Source organism: Notothenia rossii (assembly GCF_949606895.1).
Source record: "Notothenia rossii genome assembly, chromosome: 1".
In the NCBI taxonomy this organism is placed as follows: Eukaryota; Metazoa; Chordata; class Actinopteri; order Perciformes; family Nototheniidae; genus Notothenia; species Notothenia rossii.
In genome coordinates, this window is record NC_136912.1 from 19,832,954 (window position 1) to 19,849,190 (window position 16,237).

General features: G+C 39.6%; 2 protein-coding genes across 6 annotated transcripts; both read left to right on the forward strand.

Annotated features, from left to right (window-relative positions):
- The first annotated feature begins 11 nt into the window (after positions 1-11).
- Positions 12-5,291, forward strand: tspan34a (tetraspanin 34a). The gene is made up of 8 exons (XM_079659683.1): positions 12-153; positions 1,672-1,754; positions 2,278-2,493; positions 3,361-3,435; positions 3,567-3,674; positions 3,754-3,897; positions 4,007-4,099; positions 4,823-5,291. Exons 2-8 carry the CDS (start codon positions 1,698-1,700, stop codon positions 4,877-4,879), a joined length of 750 nt encoding a protein of 249 aa, XP_079515809.1. The 5' UTR covers positions 12-153; positions 1,672-1,697; the 3' UTR covers positions 4,880-5,291.
- A 752-nt stretch (positions 5,292-6,043) lies between these two features.
- On the forward strand, positions 6,044-13,041 carry dand5 (DAN domain family, member 5). 5 transcript variants are annotated; one of them, XM_079643179.1, is made up of 4 exons: positions 6,044-6,402; positions 7,663-7,753; positions 8,842-10,807; positions 11,241-13,041. In XM_079643179.1, exons 3-4 carry the CDS (start codon positions 10,331-10,333, stop codon positions 11,538-11,540), a joined length of 777 nt encoding a protein of 258 aa, XP_079499305.1. In that variant the 5' UTR covers positions 6,044-6,402; positions 7,663-7,753; positions 8,842-10,330; the 3' UTR covers positions 11,541-13,041. The 5 variants fall into 5 exon arrangements, with proteins under 5 accessions (XP_079499305.1, XP_079499306.1, XP_079499307.1 ...); XM_079643180.1 differs by having other exon boundaries at positions 10,036-10,807; XM_079643181.1 differs by lacking the exon at positions 6,044-6,402 and having other exon boundaries at positions 7,492-7,753; positions 8,842-10,127; positions 10,422-10,807.
- Positions 13,042-16,237: the final 3,196 nt, after the last annotated feature.

The window sequence follows — 16,237 nt, forward strand, 5'->3', positions numbered from 1 at the left end:
AAGGAAAGTCTGTGACGTGTGGGGCATGAACTTTTTTTTTTACTGTGTGTGTTTGTGTTTGAAACCTGTGAGGAGATAAAAGGGGCTGTGAAAGGCTTGTTGAGAAGACACTCCTGGTTGATCAGACCTCAACGGACAGACAGAACTGCACAGGTACAGGCTTGATTATTTTTCATACTATCAATTCAAATATGCAACTACATGATCGACAACTTATTTTCTTAATTTCAACCCACCTCAAAATACAGCGAGATAACTTATGATTTGAACCAGTATGATTTTAACAATGAGAACTTATCTAATTCATAAAATAAAGGGATGATGAATGACACACTTTTTTCTATTGATAATAGAGATTCTTGTAATCAAAGGTTTACTTTACAAAGTGAGGTAGTTGGTCATCTGCTGTCTGAGTATCGCTATTTTATTCAAGTATCATTTAAATGGGGTTGATTGTAATAATTACACTACTGTAGTGTTATAATTGCAATACAGTCTGTTCGTATTTATAATGTACCACTACATTATGAATATGAACAGACTTAAATTAAAAAGTATGGTCAACTATCTACAACAGTCAATATAAAAAACTGAACCCTGGCACTTGACAGCAGAGGAGACCAGAACATTTAACAGTTACATTTATAGTAACAGAACCGATGTAGGAAATGTTCTCTGACTTTTCAAATTGTGTTAAAAACAGTTATCTGTCCTGTTTTCTTCTGCCTCAAACAAACATGTGATTATGCTGGCGTTATGAAAGCATTTTATGGCCACTTGAAATGAATGTAACATGTTGGCAAGTGTTTTCCTACTGAATTTTATTGTCATAGCTACAATAAGGAAAAAATCATCAAAGGCTATAAAACAGAGCTCATTTATCAAATACAGGAAACAAACTATTGCGGGCATAGGTGTGTCTTTTATGGTTTGTCTGCTACTTGTAGTTAGAAGCAATACACTGATACCATTCACGAAAATGAGGACATTTGATTAATTGAAGCAATAATGACAACCTTTTCATAACTTACTTGGCACCTTTTAAACGTGTTCATTTAAATAATGACATACTCTATACTCATACTACTAAGTGAACACATTTAACATGGAAGAAAAGACAGTTTTAGTCTCCGCTGATATAGATATTGAGTGATTGTATAATGGACAGAGAGTGACACAGTGTAAAACTGGTTTACAATGAGAGTATACAACTTCAGAGCTGGAAGAACTGAAGAGAATTTGCTTCCTCTGTACCAGATGGAGACTCATGTGTAAAAAGGGAAACCCACAACCTGATCATGTGACTTAAATGTGGGATATTTTTAATAGCAGCCAAGGCTTAATAAAAACAATTAAGTGTGGATATGAATGTGGAACGTACCTATCAGCCGAAACATATTACGTCAGCATGACAAACTTGCAACATTTAAAGAAGAAACCCCTTCATGTTGTCCTGCCAGTTACTTTGGTTAATGTGTAACCAAAGCAAATGCCGTTTGACCCATGTTGGTGCTTGCTTGTGTTGTAAGCCATCCCCCCACATCATTGATTTTTCTATGAGAGGCAAAATGCAGAGTTGTGCACAATTCCCCTGCAAGAGAAATAAGGAAGTGTGACCAATTAGTTATTAGTTAAACTAACAAACCTTTTGCATTCTCTTTTTTTTTACAGCGTGAAAAAGAAAAAAAAGCGCCAAGATGTGTTGCTCCGGCTTTCTCAAAATTATGATGTTCATCTTTAATGGTGGCATCTTTGTAAGTTGTAAAAAATAAAAAATCGTTTTGGTCTTCTCCTGTTCCGCTCTATTTTATGTTGGCCTGGTCTCAGAAGAAAATAGACTAGAGAACCGACATGATAGAATAATAATATTCCTAATAATAATGTTTCATATGAATATGAACTTTTTATAAAAAGTGATGTGACTTTGTACTGCAAAACCTGAAAAACATTTGCTGTGTGTCCTACTTCAAAAAGTCAGTGATAGCTGAAAGGAACAGTTTTACATTTTGGGAAATACAAGATATAGTCCAGCTTTTAACCCACCCAGCAAGTTGTGTTTTTACATTACTTTTCTGTATCGACTAAACTAAAAATGTAATGTTGTTGCTGTTGAACAGCTGCTGTTGCTTTTTTACCATGCTTCCAGACAGCTAGCAGCTATAGCTAAAACTATACTTTATATATTTTCTACATTTTACAAATGTTTCTCCATACTAAAATGCTATGTTCTTAAATTCTGATTATTACATCTCTCCTCTTTCCTCACACATCATAAAGTTGGCAGGTGCAGCCATCCTGGGTGTGGGAGTGTGGGTGAAGGTGGACAGTGGTTCTCTGCTGGGGTTAGTGGAGGACCTGGATGGCGCTCCGTCTGGTTTATCCCAGCTGGCAAACGTCGCCTACCTGCTCATCGCCGTAGGGGGTGTGCTGCTGCTGATCGGCTTCCTTGGCTGCTGTGGAGCTGTTAAGGAGAGCAGGTGTATGCTGCTGACGGTGAGCAATGTGTGATAGGTCAACTGGACTGGGTAGGACGGAAGACATTTGTTAAAGAGGCACACCTTTGTGTCATTTGTAGAAAGATTTTTTTCGCCTGGTTTTCTCCTTCCTTGAAATATTGTCATAGTTTTCATTGTCGCAGGTGTAAAATATTTTTCTCAAACCTTTTTACTACCCACATAGATTTGTGGCCCTCTGTAAACTCAAACAGTCAACGTTTGCCTTTCCATCTGAGTTCAAGTAGGGTTACAGCGTTTGCAAGTGGGAGAAAAGACAACATCAGATCCAATCCAGTTTTGGAATGAGCTTTGTCCGCTTGGGATTGTAATTTTCTTATATTTGCATTTTTTCAGTGCTGTGTCAGCCACTTTTTTTGCTTCCTCTTTCTAGAGGAATAGGATTGTTGAAAAACGTACTTTTTACTTATTGTGCCTTTAAAACACTATGGAGCTAAATTAAACTGAACAAATCTGATTGAGGATAATGAAATGAAATGTGTGGTATGAGGTATGTTCAAAGCAACATTAACCTCCTTTTGAAATAAAAGTATTTAAACTATGGGTGGGCAGAGAGAACTAACTATCTGAGCATTCCAAATATATCAACACAAATTTGAATTCTGGTAACAGTAAATGATGAAATGTTTGATGTTTATTTCACCAGAGTAGTCAATAAAATGTCCTTCTCATTTAGCGCTGTTATGAAGGAGGTGGCTTTCAAGATGTTAAATATTTGAGCAATAGTTTTTTGTTTGTTGTCTTTCCATTACCTTCTTTGTCCAGACTTGATAGAAATACAACCCTGCAATTAAATGCTTTACATGGAGAGTTTTACAGTATTATTTATCGTTTTCTCCCCATCCAGTTCTTCAGTATTGTGCTGATTCTCTTCCTCGTCGAGGTCGCAGGAGCTGTGGTGCTGCTCGTCTTCGATGGTTTGGTAAGTGGCTCTTAACAGGAGCTACTTAACAATAATTTCCAAAAGCAAGACATAGTTTTAAAACCATTTAAGAACTTAAATGTACTAAAAAAAAGTATCAGGTTCAAAGATTGTCAACCTGTCCTTCTCAGGCCGAGGATCTCCTTGGTCACCTAGAAGGTGAAGTCAAAAAAAGCATCAGAAAGCAGTATGGAAGCACTGAAAGCTTCACTGCTCTTTGGAATGCCACCATGGAGGAGGTACTGTATATTTTATTGCATTGACAATTGCATTGGCTTTGTAAAGATTTTGAATCAAAACTTTGTGTTTTTGTTCTAGTTTACGTGCTGCGGATACAAGAACTACACAGATTTTGAAGGATCCCCTTTCTTCAATGATCACGGAATGGATGTTTATCCACAAACATGTTGTAACCAAACCATCACCAGTGGCGTGTGCAACACATTCGAAGCAGAACATTCGGTACGAGACTAAGTTTAACTTAATGCATGTTAGCAAAAAAACATTTATTGTGATGGTGAAGTGCAACAGTCAGTCATTACCTCCTCTGCACTTGTTGTTTCTCTTTCAGAATATTGATGGCTGCTTACAGAGGCTTCTGCAGCTGATAGAGGAAAATGCTGTGATCATTGCTGCTGTGATTCTTGGAATTGCTGCTCTTGAGGTATCAATATCAAATAGCCTGAGATGTATAGAGTGTAGAGAGTATAGAGTGATGTATACTTTAACCCCAGTTGGTAGTTGAAACAGTTATAGATTGCTATTTGAATTAAATATTGTTTTACTTTCTCTATAAGAGTCATGTCATCATGAATATGTCTATCTAAGCATGATGATAATATGTTACAATAATTGTCTGTAGGGGTATTATGACCTTTAAAGATTCTATAGTCAACCACTTTATTGTAACAATTTATCAAATGACATTGTTACTATTTAAAAGAGTGTGCACCTCAACTCTGCTCTACTTTAAAGAGAGTTTCAGCTCATTGTTAGGCAGTTGCAACTTTACTACTTTGGTTTACTCTCGCATAGTGATGTTTCCTGATGCAGGAACTAGCTGCTAAACAAAGTTGAGCATTAAGCAGCTAAAGACCAAGATTTTACCCACAGTAATGGGTCCACACACCAAAAAAAGGTGACTTTATTTAATCAGGTGATCTAAAAACTAACTCTATATAAATTATAATGCTTTTCTGTAACTGTTCGGTGTATAAATAAGCAACTGCTTGTAAGGATGTTTACAATATGAACTTAGAAGGTGATGCGATGTGAATGTTATGTTCCCATTTTGAGGCCAAACAATCACTCTTTCAGTCAATAACCGGTATCACAGATCCATTACACTGTATGTCAATAATGTATTGTTAAACATTTGTCTTCACAGATTGCTGCCATGGTGGTTTCCATGGTTCTCTACAAGCAGATTGGCAACAAGGCATGATTTTTCGTGTTTGGGATGAGATGGCAACAGTGTAATTGTTTGAGAAATGTAACTTGCAAGCTGTTTTTTTTATGTATAACATTTCTATTTCATTTATAATAGACAGATTCTCAGGCAGACATACTTTTAATGCTCTACATGTAGGCCTACTATTCTGAGATCAGAAGACCAAGTCAATGGATCTCTTACTACATTTATACTGTGATTTATTTATGTTTTAAGAAGGGCTGCTTTCAGCAAATGTTGTATGTGCTAATACATATGTAGTAATATGTGATGACGCACAGGGCAGAAAGGATGCAAATCACGTCAGTTGTTTATGTCCCTCACATTCAAGCTGTATTATAATGAATTTATTTTTGTATCTTTATAATTGAAATAATAAATATCACAATCTCAAATTTGTATTACACATTGATTCTGGTCTTCTTTGGCATTTTATAGTTATTTTTGTAACCATGTAGGCCTATATAAAACAATGTCAGAGGATATGGTTTACTTAGGCCTATATCGCCAACATAAAATGGATTCTAGTGTCAATAACCAAAGTACTACATATGAGATTTCTTATACTTTATTCAATAAGTATGATAATGAATTATTGATATGCATTATTGATTGCTTTGTCTTGAGAAACTTTAGAATTCAATATATGTATTACAAATTATTATTATTCAGAACTTCCTTTCTTAGCCTCCTTGACTGACCCATTTTGTAACGATTGTGATTAGTTGATTTAGTGTCGCTATGTCATGAAAAAATACTGTTAGCCAAACGTAACTTCTCTCTGGAAGTTTACGCATTTCTTCTCACATGACCTCCTTTCAGCCATCACGCTTGATGTAGGCTATGCATTGGTGAACGTGCATTGCGCTCACGGCTCTCTCCCGCGGGTCATTTCAATAAAGAGAAAAAACGACCCTGTTGCATGTGAAATAGAGAAACAATGTTGTAGCATTGCTAAAAAGTTGTTTAAGTATAATGTTTTGTAAAATTACACATTTTGACACAATGTTCCTCAATATACATAATGTTAATCTTCTAGAAGAGTTTCACCTGGCAACACTGACTGAAGCTAACATCATGGCCACACAGTAACCAGGTAGTAGCTTCTACTAAAAGCAACTATGGCCTGTTGCTAAGTAGATAGAATTGAACCCGGTAGAAACGCATAAAAGAAGGATTACAGAATGAAGTTTGCCTGGACGTGTTTCTCAAGAAAAGTTACAGCAAGACCGCCTAACAGACGTTTGATGGGAATCAAAGAGAAGCGGCTAATTTACATGCTAGTGCTTTAGCTAACGCTGGCATGCATAATACTAGCGATAATGTCCCTTGAACATCTCATATCAATGAAATGGATCAAATATACTGAAGAAAGACACTTCCCCGAAATGCACGCAGAGTTCACTGTTATAAGAGATGGCTGCATAAATTGGAAACATCTGGGAGAAGTGGATCAATACACCTGTTCAACTCAAAGCCTAGACTGTGCCTTGTGTAGCTGCAGGTAAGAACCATAGGTAAGAACACCTGAATTTGTTTGAAACCGCCGTGGGATGTTGTGATTGTGTTTTTTTGTTAAAGTTCTGAATTGTGTTATTATCTTAAAGCTTTTTCTGTAGTTATATTTGTGTTGTATGACTGGCTCATCGAAAAACATTACAGATTTGGCTTCGCGATGTAATTAGATGTAACGTTACATAAATAAACAAACTATTACAGTACACTGAACACAGTGGTGTAAAGTAACTACGTAGATTTACTCAAGTAGGCTACTTGAGTATTTCCATTTTGTGCTATTTTGTACTTCTACCCCACTACAGTTCAGAGGTAACTCGTGTACTTTGACTTTGCTACATTAATTTAGGACCTTTAGTTACTTTGCAGATTGTGATTCATGTTGTGAAATATAGTCAACACTTAAATAAGACTTTAGTAACATGCACAACCCTTTTTTTTACTGAGTGTGTGAGCTGGTGGTGGTCCTAACAACCAACTTTATAGTGTGTTAGTGTTTCGTTTACAGCTTGTTTCTGTTGCCATGTAACCAGTGAATATGTTAATGCCTGTTTAAAGACAGAAATGCAGAAAAGAAAAACAATGACTTAGTAAATTAAAGGTCACACTATTGCCAAGAATGATGGCCTGTTTCACAGATTAATGAACTACAGACATGTTATCTGTACATGACTAGTATTAGAAGGAGGAATGTTATTTATGGCACTAATAGACTCTGTGAGGCACAAGGCTCTGTATTTCACATCATTCCAATTGGAAACATATTCATTTTTCAGCTATTAACATTACATCTCTCAACAGCCTGTGTGTTGATATAAACAGTATAAATGAGCTGCTATTGAATTACACGGGGAATGAATAGGTGAGTGTGTTCCATATGGCCTACCCTTCTGGTTAGCACTGCTTTAATTTGCTTTATGCAGTGTAAGTAAATTACATTTCAACAGGTTAATTGCTCCTGATATATCACAGGACAGTTTGCACCGGACAGGGTCAATTACAGGTGTGTGTGTGTGTGTGTGTGTGTGTGTGTGTGTGTGTGTGTGTGTGTGTGTGTGTGTGTGTGTGTGTGTGTGTGTGTGTGTGTGTGTGTGTGTGTGTGTGTGTGTGTGTGTGTGTGTGTGTGTGTGTGTGTGTGTGTGTGTGTGTGTGTGTGTGTGTGTGTGTGTGTGTGTGTGTGTGTGTGTGTGTGTGTGTGTGTGTGTGTGTGTGTGTGTGTGTGTGTGTGTGTGAGAGAGTGTGTGCGCTGACTGCTGAAGCAGGTTTCCCGTCACATGCTGGCGTCATGATCTGGAAACATTGTCTCTTTTACTGTCTTCATAAAACAGTTGGAACAGTAGTTAAATGACACAGGTGAGTCTGTTTCTTATATTTTTTCTCAGGGCTTGGCAGTGTTAAGGTCTGGTTGTCTGCGGACACTCTTGTAAATGTGAACTTGAATCATTAAATGCAGTTAAGGTAAGATGTGAGTCAACTTCACATCTAAAGGAGTATATTCTGAATAGTTTACAGAAATGTCTTTCCCCTCTCAGGTTTAGACCTGGTATAAAAGGGTTGTATAGAGGCGTCATTTGACAGGGTGTTTTCTAAAAATATTTAAGGTAACATATACTGGCTAAGCTCTAACCCTGTCACTTGTTTTTTAGGTTCTCTATAATACTCTGTTGCTTACCAATCTGATCAAAAAAATGATAATGAAACTATCCCCAACATAAAATGTTCTTATGTATTCACCATGGTTTTCATTGTAGTTAATTCTTCTTTTATCTCTAAACGATACTTTGTTTTCATTGCCGTACCGGTCGCAATTGCTGTGTACAGTATAATCTTTTCACTTTGAAAACTCTTCCCATTACAACCCTTTTTAATAATACACTTTCATATTTACTGCAACAGTCATGTGAAAAAGATAAAACATCATGGGGGATGCTTATAGATTCTAGCGGGCGAACAAAAGAAAGCTAATTTAAAGAAATCTAACTTGCTCAACAGTATTTTAACATTTAAAATATCTGCGGCCTCTTGGCCTGAGTAAACAAAAATACGACGTCTTTCTAGTTCAATCTTGATAGTTCCCTGAGGAGTTTTTTCCCCTGTATTATTTATATAAGACCATGCATGCTTGTATTAGAATGATTTTTTGGCTATTTCAGCAGTAGTACAATTAGGTCTATATATCGTTCTGTGAGTCAGAGGTTTATTTGATCTGTTCATAAAAAAAATACACACCTTAACTCCTCACCTTTAAACTCAGTTTCCCCTCTCACACAATGTTGAAGGCCTCAGCAGCTGGGTCATAAAACTGTTGTTGTGAAGCAGCGGCAGATTAAGCAAAGTCATTGGTTTTTCCATTTGTATCATTACATTACATTACATGTTACTTGTTAGATGCCTTTATCCAAACTGACTTACATACTCAATGCTGTGGGCAATCCCCAAAGGAGCAATTTGGGGTGAAGTGTCTTGCCCAGGGACACAACGACATGCTGACCGCAGTGGGGTTTGAACCTGTGACCCCCTGATCCCAACACCAAGGCTCTATCCACTGCGCCACACGTCTCCAGTATCACCAAGAATTTGCAGTTTGAAATACCTGTAACGGTCAGTGTGTGTGAGGAACAAAACCATAACATGTTCCTCCTTTGTGTCATCCATAGTCCATTGAGAAGAGTGTGTCTGTGAAAGTGAGATAATTCTTTGTAAACTCTGCCCTCTTGTGGATAGTGTTTATTCTGCAGCTAGAGGAAGTGATTCCTCTACACAAATACTGAAACCAGCCTCACATATTGGGTGTGTAGGTACGAAAGTCTTCAGATTAAAGGCAGTTAGTGACATTTACCTTTCCCATTCTTACATCTTAACTGACCATAATGTTAAGTGGATGGGAAACAGACGGGGGGAAGAGGCAATGCAGAAAAGGTGACTCTTAAGGCCAAGGTCTGTATGAGAAAGTCAAACAGCCTTTCTGTCATAACATTGTCAGCCAGCCGGCCCTCAGCAGCCAGTGTGTGATCAGGACACGGGTGACCGAGCACACTGAAGTCTAATGGTGTAATGATGGGATGTCAACGGAGAGGCTCAGGAGAAGCTTGTGGGAAGAAATGGACAGGAGACGGCTTGTTTACACAGAGAACATAAACTCATTATTGCTTTACAGCCAAAGGTAACGGGAACACCTGCTGAATAAGAGGAGCTTTTATTGTTAACTAGACAGCATTTTAATTGCTGCAGTCTTCCTGGAGCTATGGGGCCTGGACGTAAAACAGTTTAGTAAAAGGTTTATCTCCCACATCAATTATGCTCAAATGTATGGTCGGTTGTTGAAAAGAAAAGCACTCCTTGGCTGTAACTTTGGTATTTAAATTTCCCTCTGCACATGTTTTGTGCACATTATACGTTTCACATTTATAAAATGAAATCATCTTTTAATTCAGTTTTGTTCATGCCTCCTGTAACGCAGCCCCAATGCAGAAATTTGAAAACGAAATAAAAGTGGTCTAATGAACTACATTTAAAAAATACCCAGAAAGTAAGTATATCCACCTTATCTGTTTATTTTGAACTTCAAGGATCAAACTTATTTTTATCACCATGTTTTTTTTTTTACCCTCACCTTGAAACTGAAATCCCCTCAGTCTGGCAACCATCCAAGACCTGGAGTTTTAAGCTTGGTGTGATGTCTGACCTGGTGTGGGAATTGCGACACCTTCTTTGCATTAAAACCCAGGTGAGAACTGGCAGCTAGCTATATAAAGACCCCCTCCGTCCCACTGATCAAAGCACTGACTGCAAGGTTACCATTTGGGACCTTGGACCAAACCACAGACAAATAATTTTAAGCTTCATTTTTGGTAACTTTTCTGTAACTCGTTGTTTTTAAACAAATTACAACATTTTTATTTTGCAATCCATCTATTTTTCTGTAAAAAAATGCCTTTTTCTATTAGCCTTGTCTTTTTGTCAAGCTGGACAGCTGTAGCTCTTACATTCCCTCACAATGCTTTTGACAACATTATTAAAGGGTCAAGAGTCGAATTTGAATCATCTGGCAGCGGACCGAGTGAACCTGTCCGGGGAGTAGTGAGGGTTGTGCAGCTGGACCCTCGTACCCTGGCCCAGTCAGGGTTCCTGAGAGCGGGGCTCACATCCAGAAGAGTCCCTTCCCTCAACTCCAGGCTCTCCTTCCCTGCTTTCCTGTCTCACGGGCGTCCAGGGCTGGCCCCAGCTTCCAAGACCTCAATGAGTCCATTACACCTCCTGCAACCTAAAGGCCACACTCAGATGGATCTGAAGAAGAGACAAGGCCTGCAGATGTGGCAGAGAGCCGTCCATAAAGGAGACAAGATAACTCTGCCAGTCAACCTGAAGGACACCAAACAGACATGCACTGCAGTGCCTTTCACTCAGGTAAGATTTCAAGATTTCAAGGCTTTTATTGTCATTCGTACTGCTACAGTGTAGTTATGTCGATGAAATTCTTAGGTCACAGGCTCCTCCAACAGTGCAACACAATAAAGTAAATACAATACAAGAGGTTTTTATATCATGTCTTACACCAGGATTTTATTTCCTTTATCTACCTAATAGATGTCAGTGTCAGTTCCAGATAAAGAACATTATCACACAGTTGAATAGAATATAGCTTTGTTATGAAGTGTTTATTTTTCACTGGCAATGAGAGAGATGTCTGTTTACTCATAAAGCTGATTATGGCTCTGGTGGAGGATTAGCTGTAATGGTGTGGAGCTACATAAACAAATATTGTTGATTTGTACAACCTCAGAGGTAAATTAACTCTGACAATATTGCCTAATCTTACCGCTCTCTGTCATCCTCCCAGCGTGTGACGGCAGACGGATGCGACACGGTGACGGTGCACAACAGGCTGTGTTTCGGCCAGTGCAGCTCACTGTTCGTCCCATCCGTCGGGGAGTTTTCCGGGCTGGGAACTGCGACAGAGGCCCTCCACCACCGGGCCCCCTGCTCCCGCTGCTCCCCGTCCAAAGTTCATAATGTGGCTGTGCCCCTGCGCTGTGGAGCCCAGGTCCGGCTGAAGCAGGTGATGGTGGTGGAGGAGTGCAAGTGTGAGACTGGTCGAGAGGAAAAAAGTGCTGAGGCTTCAGCTCTCGCACATCTGTAACTGCAATGCTGCTGTTAAAATCAGGGGATAGAGGGGAAGGTAAAGATTCTCATTTGGATTGGCACCTTTTTCTCCATCCAATCACTGCTAAGACATGGACATTATTCTTTCTAATATATGGGATGAATGTTTAGACAGTTGTAATGATTATTTACATATGTTTATGTGTTTGTTAATGAGTCTGAATGTGTTATTCAGATACAAATATTCTGGTGTTTATTCCACCACTGATAGATGACAAAGTGACCTATATTTTGGTCATGCAATTTTCTGTTGAAACAGATGGAGCTGTCCACACTGGACTTGTGTTACTGTTCAAACCGTGTTTAGATTAATCTAAACTGAAATATTGTGATCTGTATAATATTGTCATTAAAATGTCCTATTTGTCCACATTCCCTTTGCCTGGCAATGCTAATTAGCTTTTCAGCAACACTAGTTACATTTCCAAGTGCTATTTAGTTTGCATGCAAAGCTCGAGTAAAAACATGAAGAGCATTTGTTGTTTTTTTCCCACTCACTCTTGTATGCAAGTGCTCAAGTATCAGCTCCTATATTTTATTAAAAAGCCTTGTTCCACCGACTTTTAGCACATAGCACTTACATCTGAAAGCACCAAACTAGAGAGCAAACGAGCTATTGAGCACGGGTACTTAGCAGTAAGCAAACATAATTGTTTCAGCATGGACCCCTGAATTATGTATAGGAACCACCTATTCTCATGCCCAATCTCTTTTCAGCGTAGTTGTGGGAATTTGAACATCATTCACCACAGATGCACTTCAGCGAGTAGGCATGTGTGATTATGTGCGTATGTGCTTTTTTTCAGTTAGGGCCCATAAAACCTATTATTCATTTAGATCCTGGCACCTGGGCCTGGTAAAGTGAACTCATCCCACACATCCCTACATACATTCCCAGAGGAGCATAAAGAAGGGGGCTCTTTACCATGCCTTGGCATGTTGTCAAAATGACTGTTTAGATGGCCATTTGCATTCACGTGGGCTTTCTGAAAAAGTGAAAGCGTTCATTGCACTACGGGGGTGCATTGAGTCCCTTGGATTCCATTAGCATGTGATTAACATCTTGGGTTGATGGCTATATTTTCCAAGATTGATGGGACAAATATTTGCCCAGGTCTTAACTATGAAGAATTAGGGGCCACTTTTAATCAGGCACTTGTCTTTATCGAAATATGCATGGTGGAGGTTGTGAGGCTCATACATCCATCTTGACGATGATGAAATTCAGCTTCATCAACTCTCATTCCTCATAGTATTTAAGGTTGTGAAGTCTGAGTGAATTTGTATACATTTCGGCCATTATACAATACTGCACTTAATATTTATAATGCTCTGTCCTGAATCATGATCTCGCTATCTATTCTTTCCGAACTCTGTACCACTCATCTTTAGATCTTTTGTCAATTTTCATTAAAGAAAAAACACAACAAAAAACAAAGGAGATAAATAAGAAAATGGGCATAGTGATGGGAGGGGAAGCAGAAGGGGGGGGGGGGGGGGTTGTTGATTGAACAAACAAGGTGCACAAGAGAGTGCACCACTTAGCAAGACAGATGTCAGCCCCCTTTGCATTGTGGGATCCGGCGGAGCACTCCTGCGTCATTAAGGATGGCCTGGTTCCCATGGCGAGAGGAAAGGAAGGAGCGAAAGGAGGAGGGCCCGCTGCCAAGTTCAGCGCCTCGGGGATCAGATCAGCGTCACGGGGTGCTAAGTGGCCTAGTTAGCGCTTTAAAACGCACAATGAGCTGCCTGCTCTTTCTCTCTGTGTGTAGGCCTTTTAACTGTCAGACATGGAAATGGTTGGGAGGTGTGTGTGATGGGGGGGGGCTCAAACTATATCAGTTCAATCAAGGTGTATCAAGGTGAAAGTGAATTATAAATTATAGAATTTGAGACCTGCACGTTTACATCAAAGTTTTACTTTGAAATGTTTTTTTGTAGACTGCGGATACAGTTAATTAACCGTGAGGTGTGGTTATTTTGGGATTTGGTAATTGGCTTGAAAACAAATATTCCCAGGTTACACTTTGATGCCATAAATCTTATACCACTTATAGTTTTTCTGGTTGTCCTTCTGTATGTAAAAGCTGTGCGTATACCAAATGGTGCTAATCTAACTTGCTGAATAGATCGGGGAGAGAAGGGTCCATCAGGTTTCCCCGGCTGTGTGGGGCTGTTCTATTTTGTGCTTCTCCACCATGTTAGATCGAACCAGACTGGACTACGGATCAGGCTCATAGATCTGGCATCAGCAAGTGAGAGCGAACAGGGGTCCATCATGCACTCCCAGGAGCGAAACTGGGATGGTGATAGGCCTGTTAAGTCATAGACCAGACAGAGTTCCCTCACCTAAATCCCCCTCGTGCAGGTTTAGTGCTGTAGGTGTGGGCCCTAGGTGTGATGGTGTCTCGACCACAGCTAACATCTCCCGCCCCACTGATACGCTGTTACATGCTCACTCTGTGGTGTTAGTCTGGACCAGCTGGTCAGAGTTGGCTCTGCAGGAGATGGGGCCCCGGGCTCAGCCTGCCAGCCTTCTGCCTGGCTGCCAGCCCGCCTGCCAGGCTGTGTGCTGGGTGTGAGCAGGACAGAGGAAGGTGTAGCCTGCGGGTGTGGACAACATCAAAGTTTTTCATTGGATACACATCCTACAGTGGTTTATGTGGTATACTACTAACCCTGCTCAAAGTTACGCAACTAATGTTTAGGATAAAAATGTTGTATATCTTAAGGCTTTCTTAACACAATAGTCAGGTCCTTATATTGAGCTTTCATCATTAATTCTTTCTGTTCAGACTGGCGATTATGATTTCTTTTTTTATTGAAAAAATACCATGCAAATCTTTTTAAAAGGAATTTTGTATTTTAGGCTTTCGAAGTTGCACACTTGATATCATTTTCAATAAAATCATATTGGACAGGAACCTGTTAAAGGTGGGGTAGGTAAGTTTGAGAAACCGGCTCGAGATACACTTTTTGTTATATTCCATGGAATGCTCTGAACATCCTGATAGCAATGAATATCTTATTGTAAGTGCTTTCACAAAAAATCCATTAAAAAATGTCATCTTTGGAAGCCGTACTGTAAAAAGCACGACCAATCATTTGAGCCGGCCCGGCTAAAATAAATGGATGGCCTACCTGCCTGTTAGCCTTCCATCTGTGCACAAACTTATCTCATGCCCTCATTGGTCATGTGCGAGTTCGTTTGTGTTGAAGGAGGGGCTCTGTAAGGAAGTGGCAGATTTTTTCCGGCTGTGTATTTTCAAATTCTAGCGCACTCGAGCTGGTTTCTCCAAAATTACCTACCCCACCTTTAATGGACAGTATGAACAGGAAAACTGATTAAAGAAAGCTAAAAAGTTTTAGTGTATTTAAAAACGGCTTAAAAATAAATGAAAAACTCAAATATATATATATATATCTTTTTTTCTTTTTTTTTCTTATATGCTTTGAGAAATAATACATCAGATGTTTGATTAAATGTTCTGGTTCAGTTATTTCTAATATATGGTAATTAACTCTATTGTTCTATATCCAGCAAAGATTAAAAGAGTGGTATTTCGCTAAATATATAAGAATGTAATCAATAAACCTAATTTAAAAAAAATCTATTTAACTGTAATGTATAAAGTATATATTATTTTGGTTGATATATAATTTGCTTCTGTAAGTCAAGTACTTGAGAAAGACAGACCTTTAATCGCGAACACCTAGCAGATAACACATTTGAATATTTACGCAGTTGTGTGTTTGTTTGCGTTGTGTGTCTGACTGTACTCGTTCTGATTGAAGCCTCAGTGTGGTGGCAGCATTATGGTTGAGTGTTGAGCTGTCAGTCAACCCTCTGCTGGAGTGTGATGATGATCGCAATGTCGCTGTGGCAGGTGCGGTCCTGCATGCCATGCAGGTGATGTCTCTCATGCTCACTTAGCTAATGACTCCAATTAAAGTAATTAAGAGCTGGCACGCTGAAACCTGCTAGACCGCCCGCTGCCAAACCATCCATTCCCCTTCACCGCCGCCCACCTCGGCTAGTAGCACTACAAGTACAACCATCCATTGCGCTGCTTTACTCTCCTGCCTTTTTCTTAATTTTTCTCTCATGGGCACCTCACTCTCTCCCAGCCACAGCCGTTCTGTGCGCCTCTGCTCCTGCTCTGGCCTTTAAAGAAACATGAAGCCTAAAATCAGCTAAACGCTCCACTCCAGAAGCACTTAAGAGACCCTCAGCTCAACTTATTGTCACAGAGACAGCTATACGGAAGGGAAAGAGCGGAGGCTGGGTCCGGCAGGAGAAAGAGGGGAATAAAAGAGGGAGAGGGGATGCAAGCCAGGTCTTAACGAGGGTAGAGATAATTGTTTTGTTTTGTTAGGGGCCCTTCTTCAGCGTGGAGGGAGTTGAAATGACACGCCACACATGGTTTTTGGATGAAGTGGGCAAAGGGAGGGGTGGAGGGCTTGATGCAAGAGTGGTGAAAGTGAGGAGGAGGGGGCTGCACCACAGAAAAAGCGGTCATACACAGCTTTAAAAAAGGGTCTAACATTACAATGTTCTACATGTCCTTTACCCTCACAAATTCCAATGAAACTTTGCTTATGGTCACGCACATTTTTTGTCTCCCACTCACGGAACCTCAAGAAGATTTCAATGTCAAAATACACATTAATCAC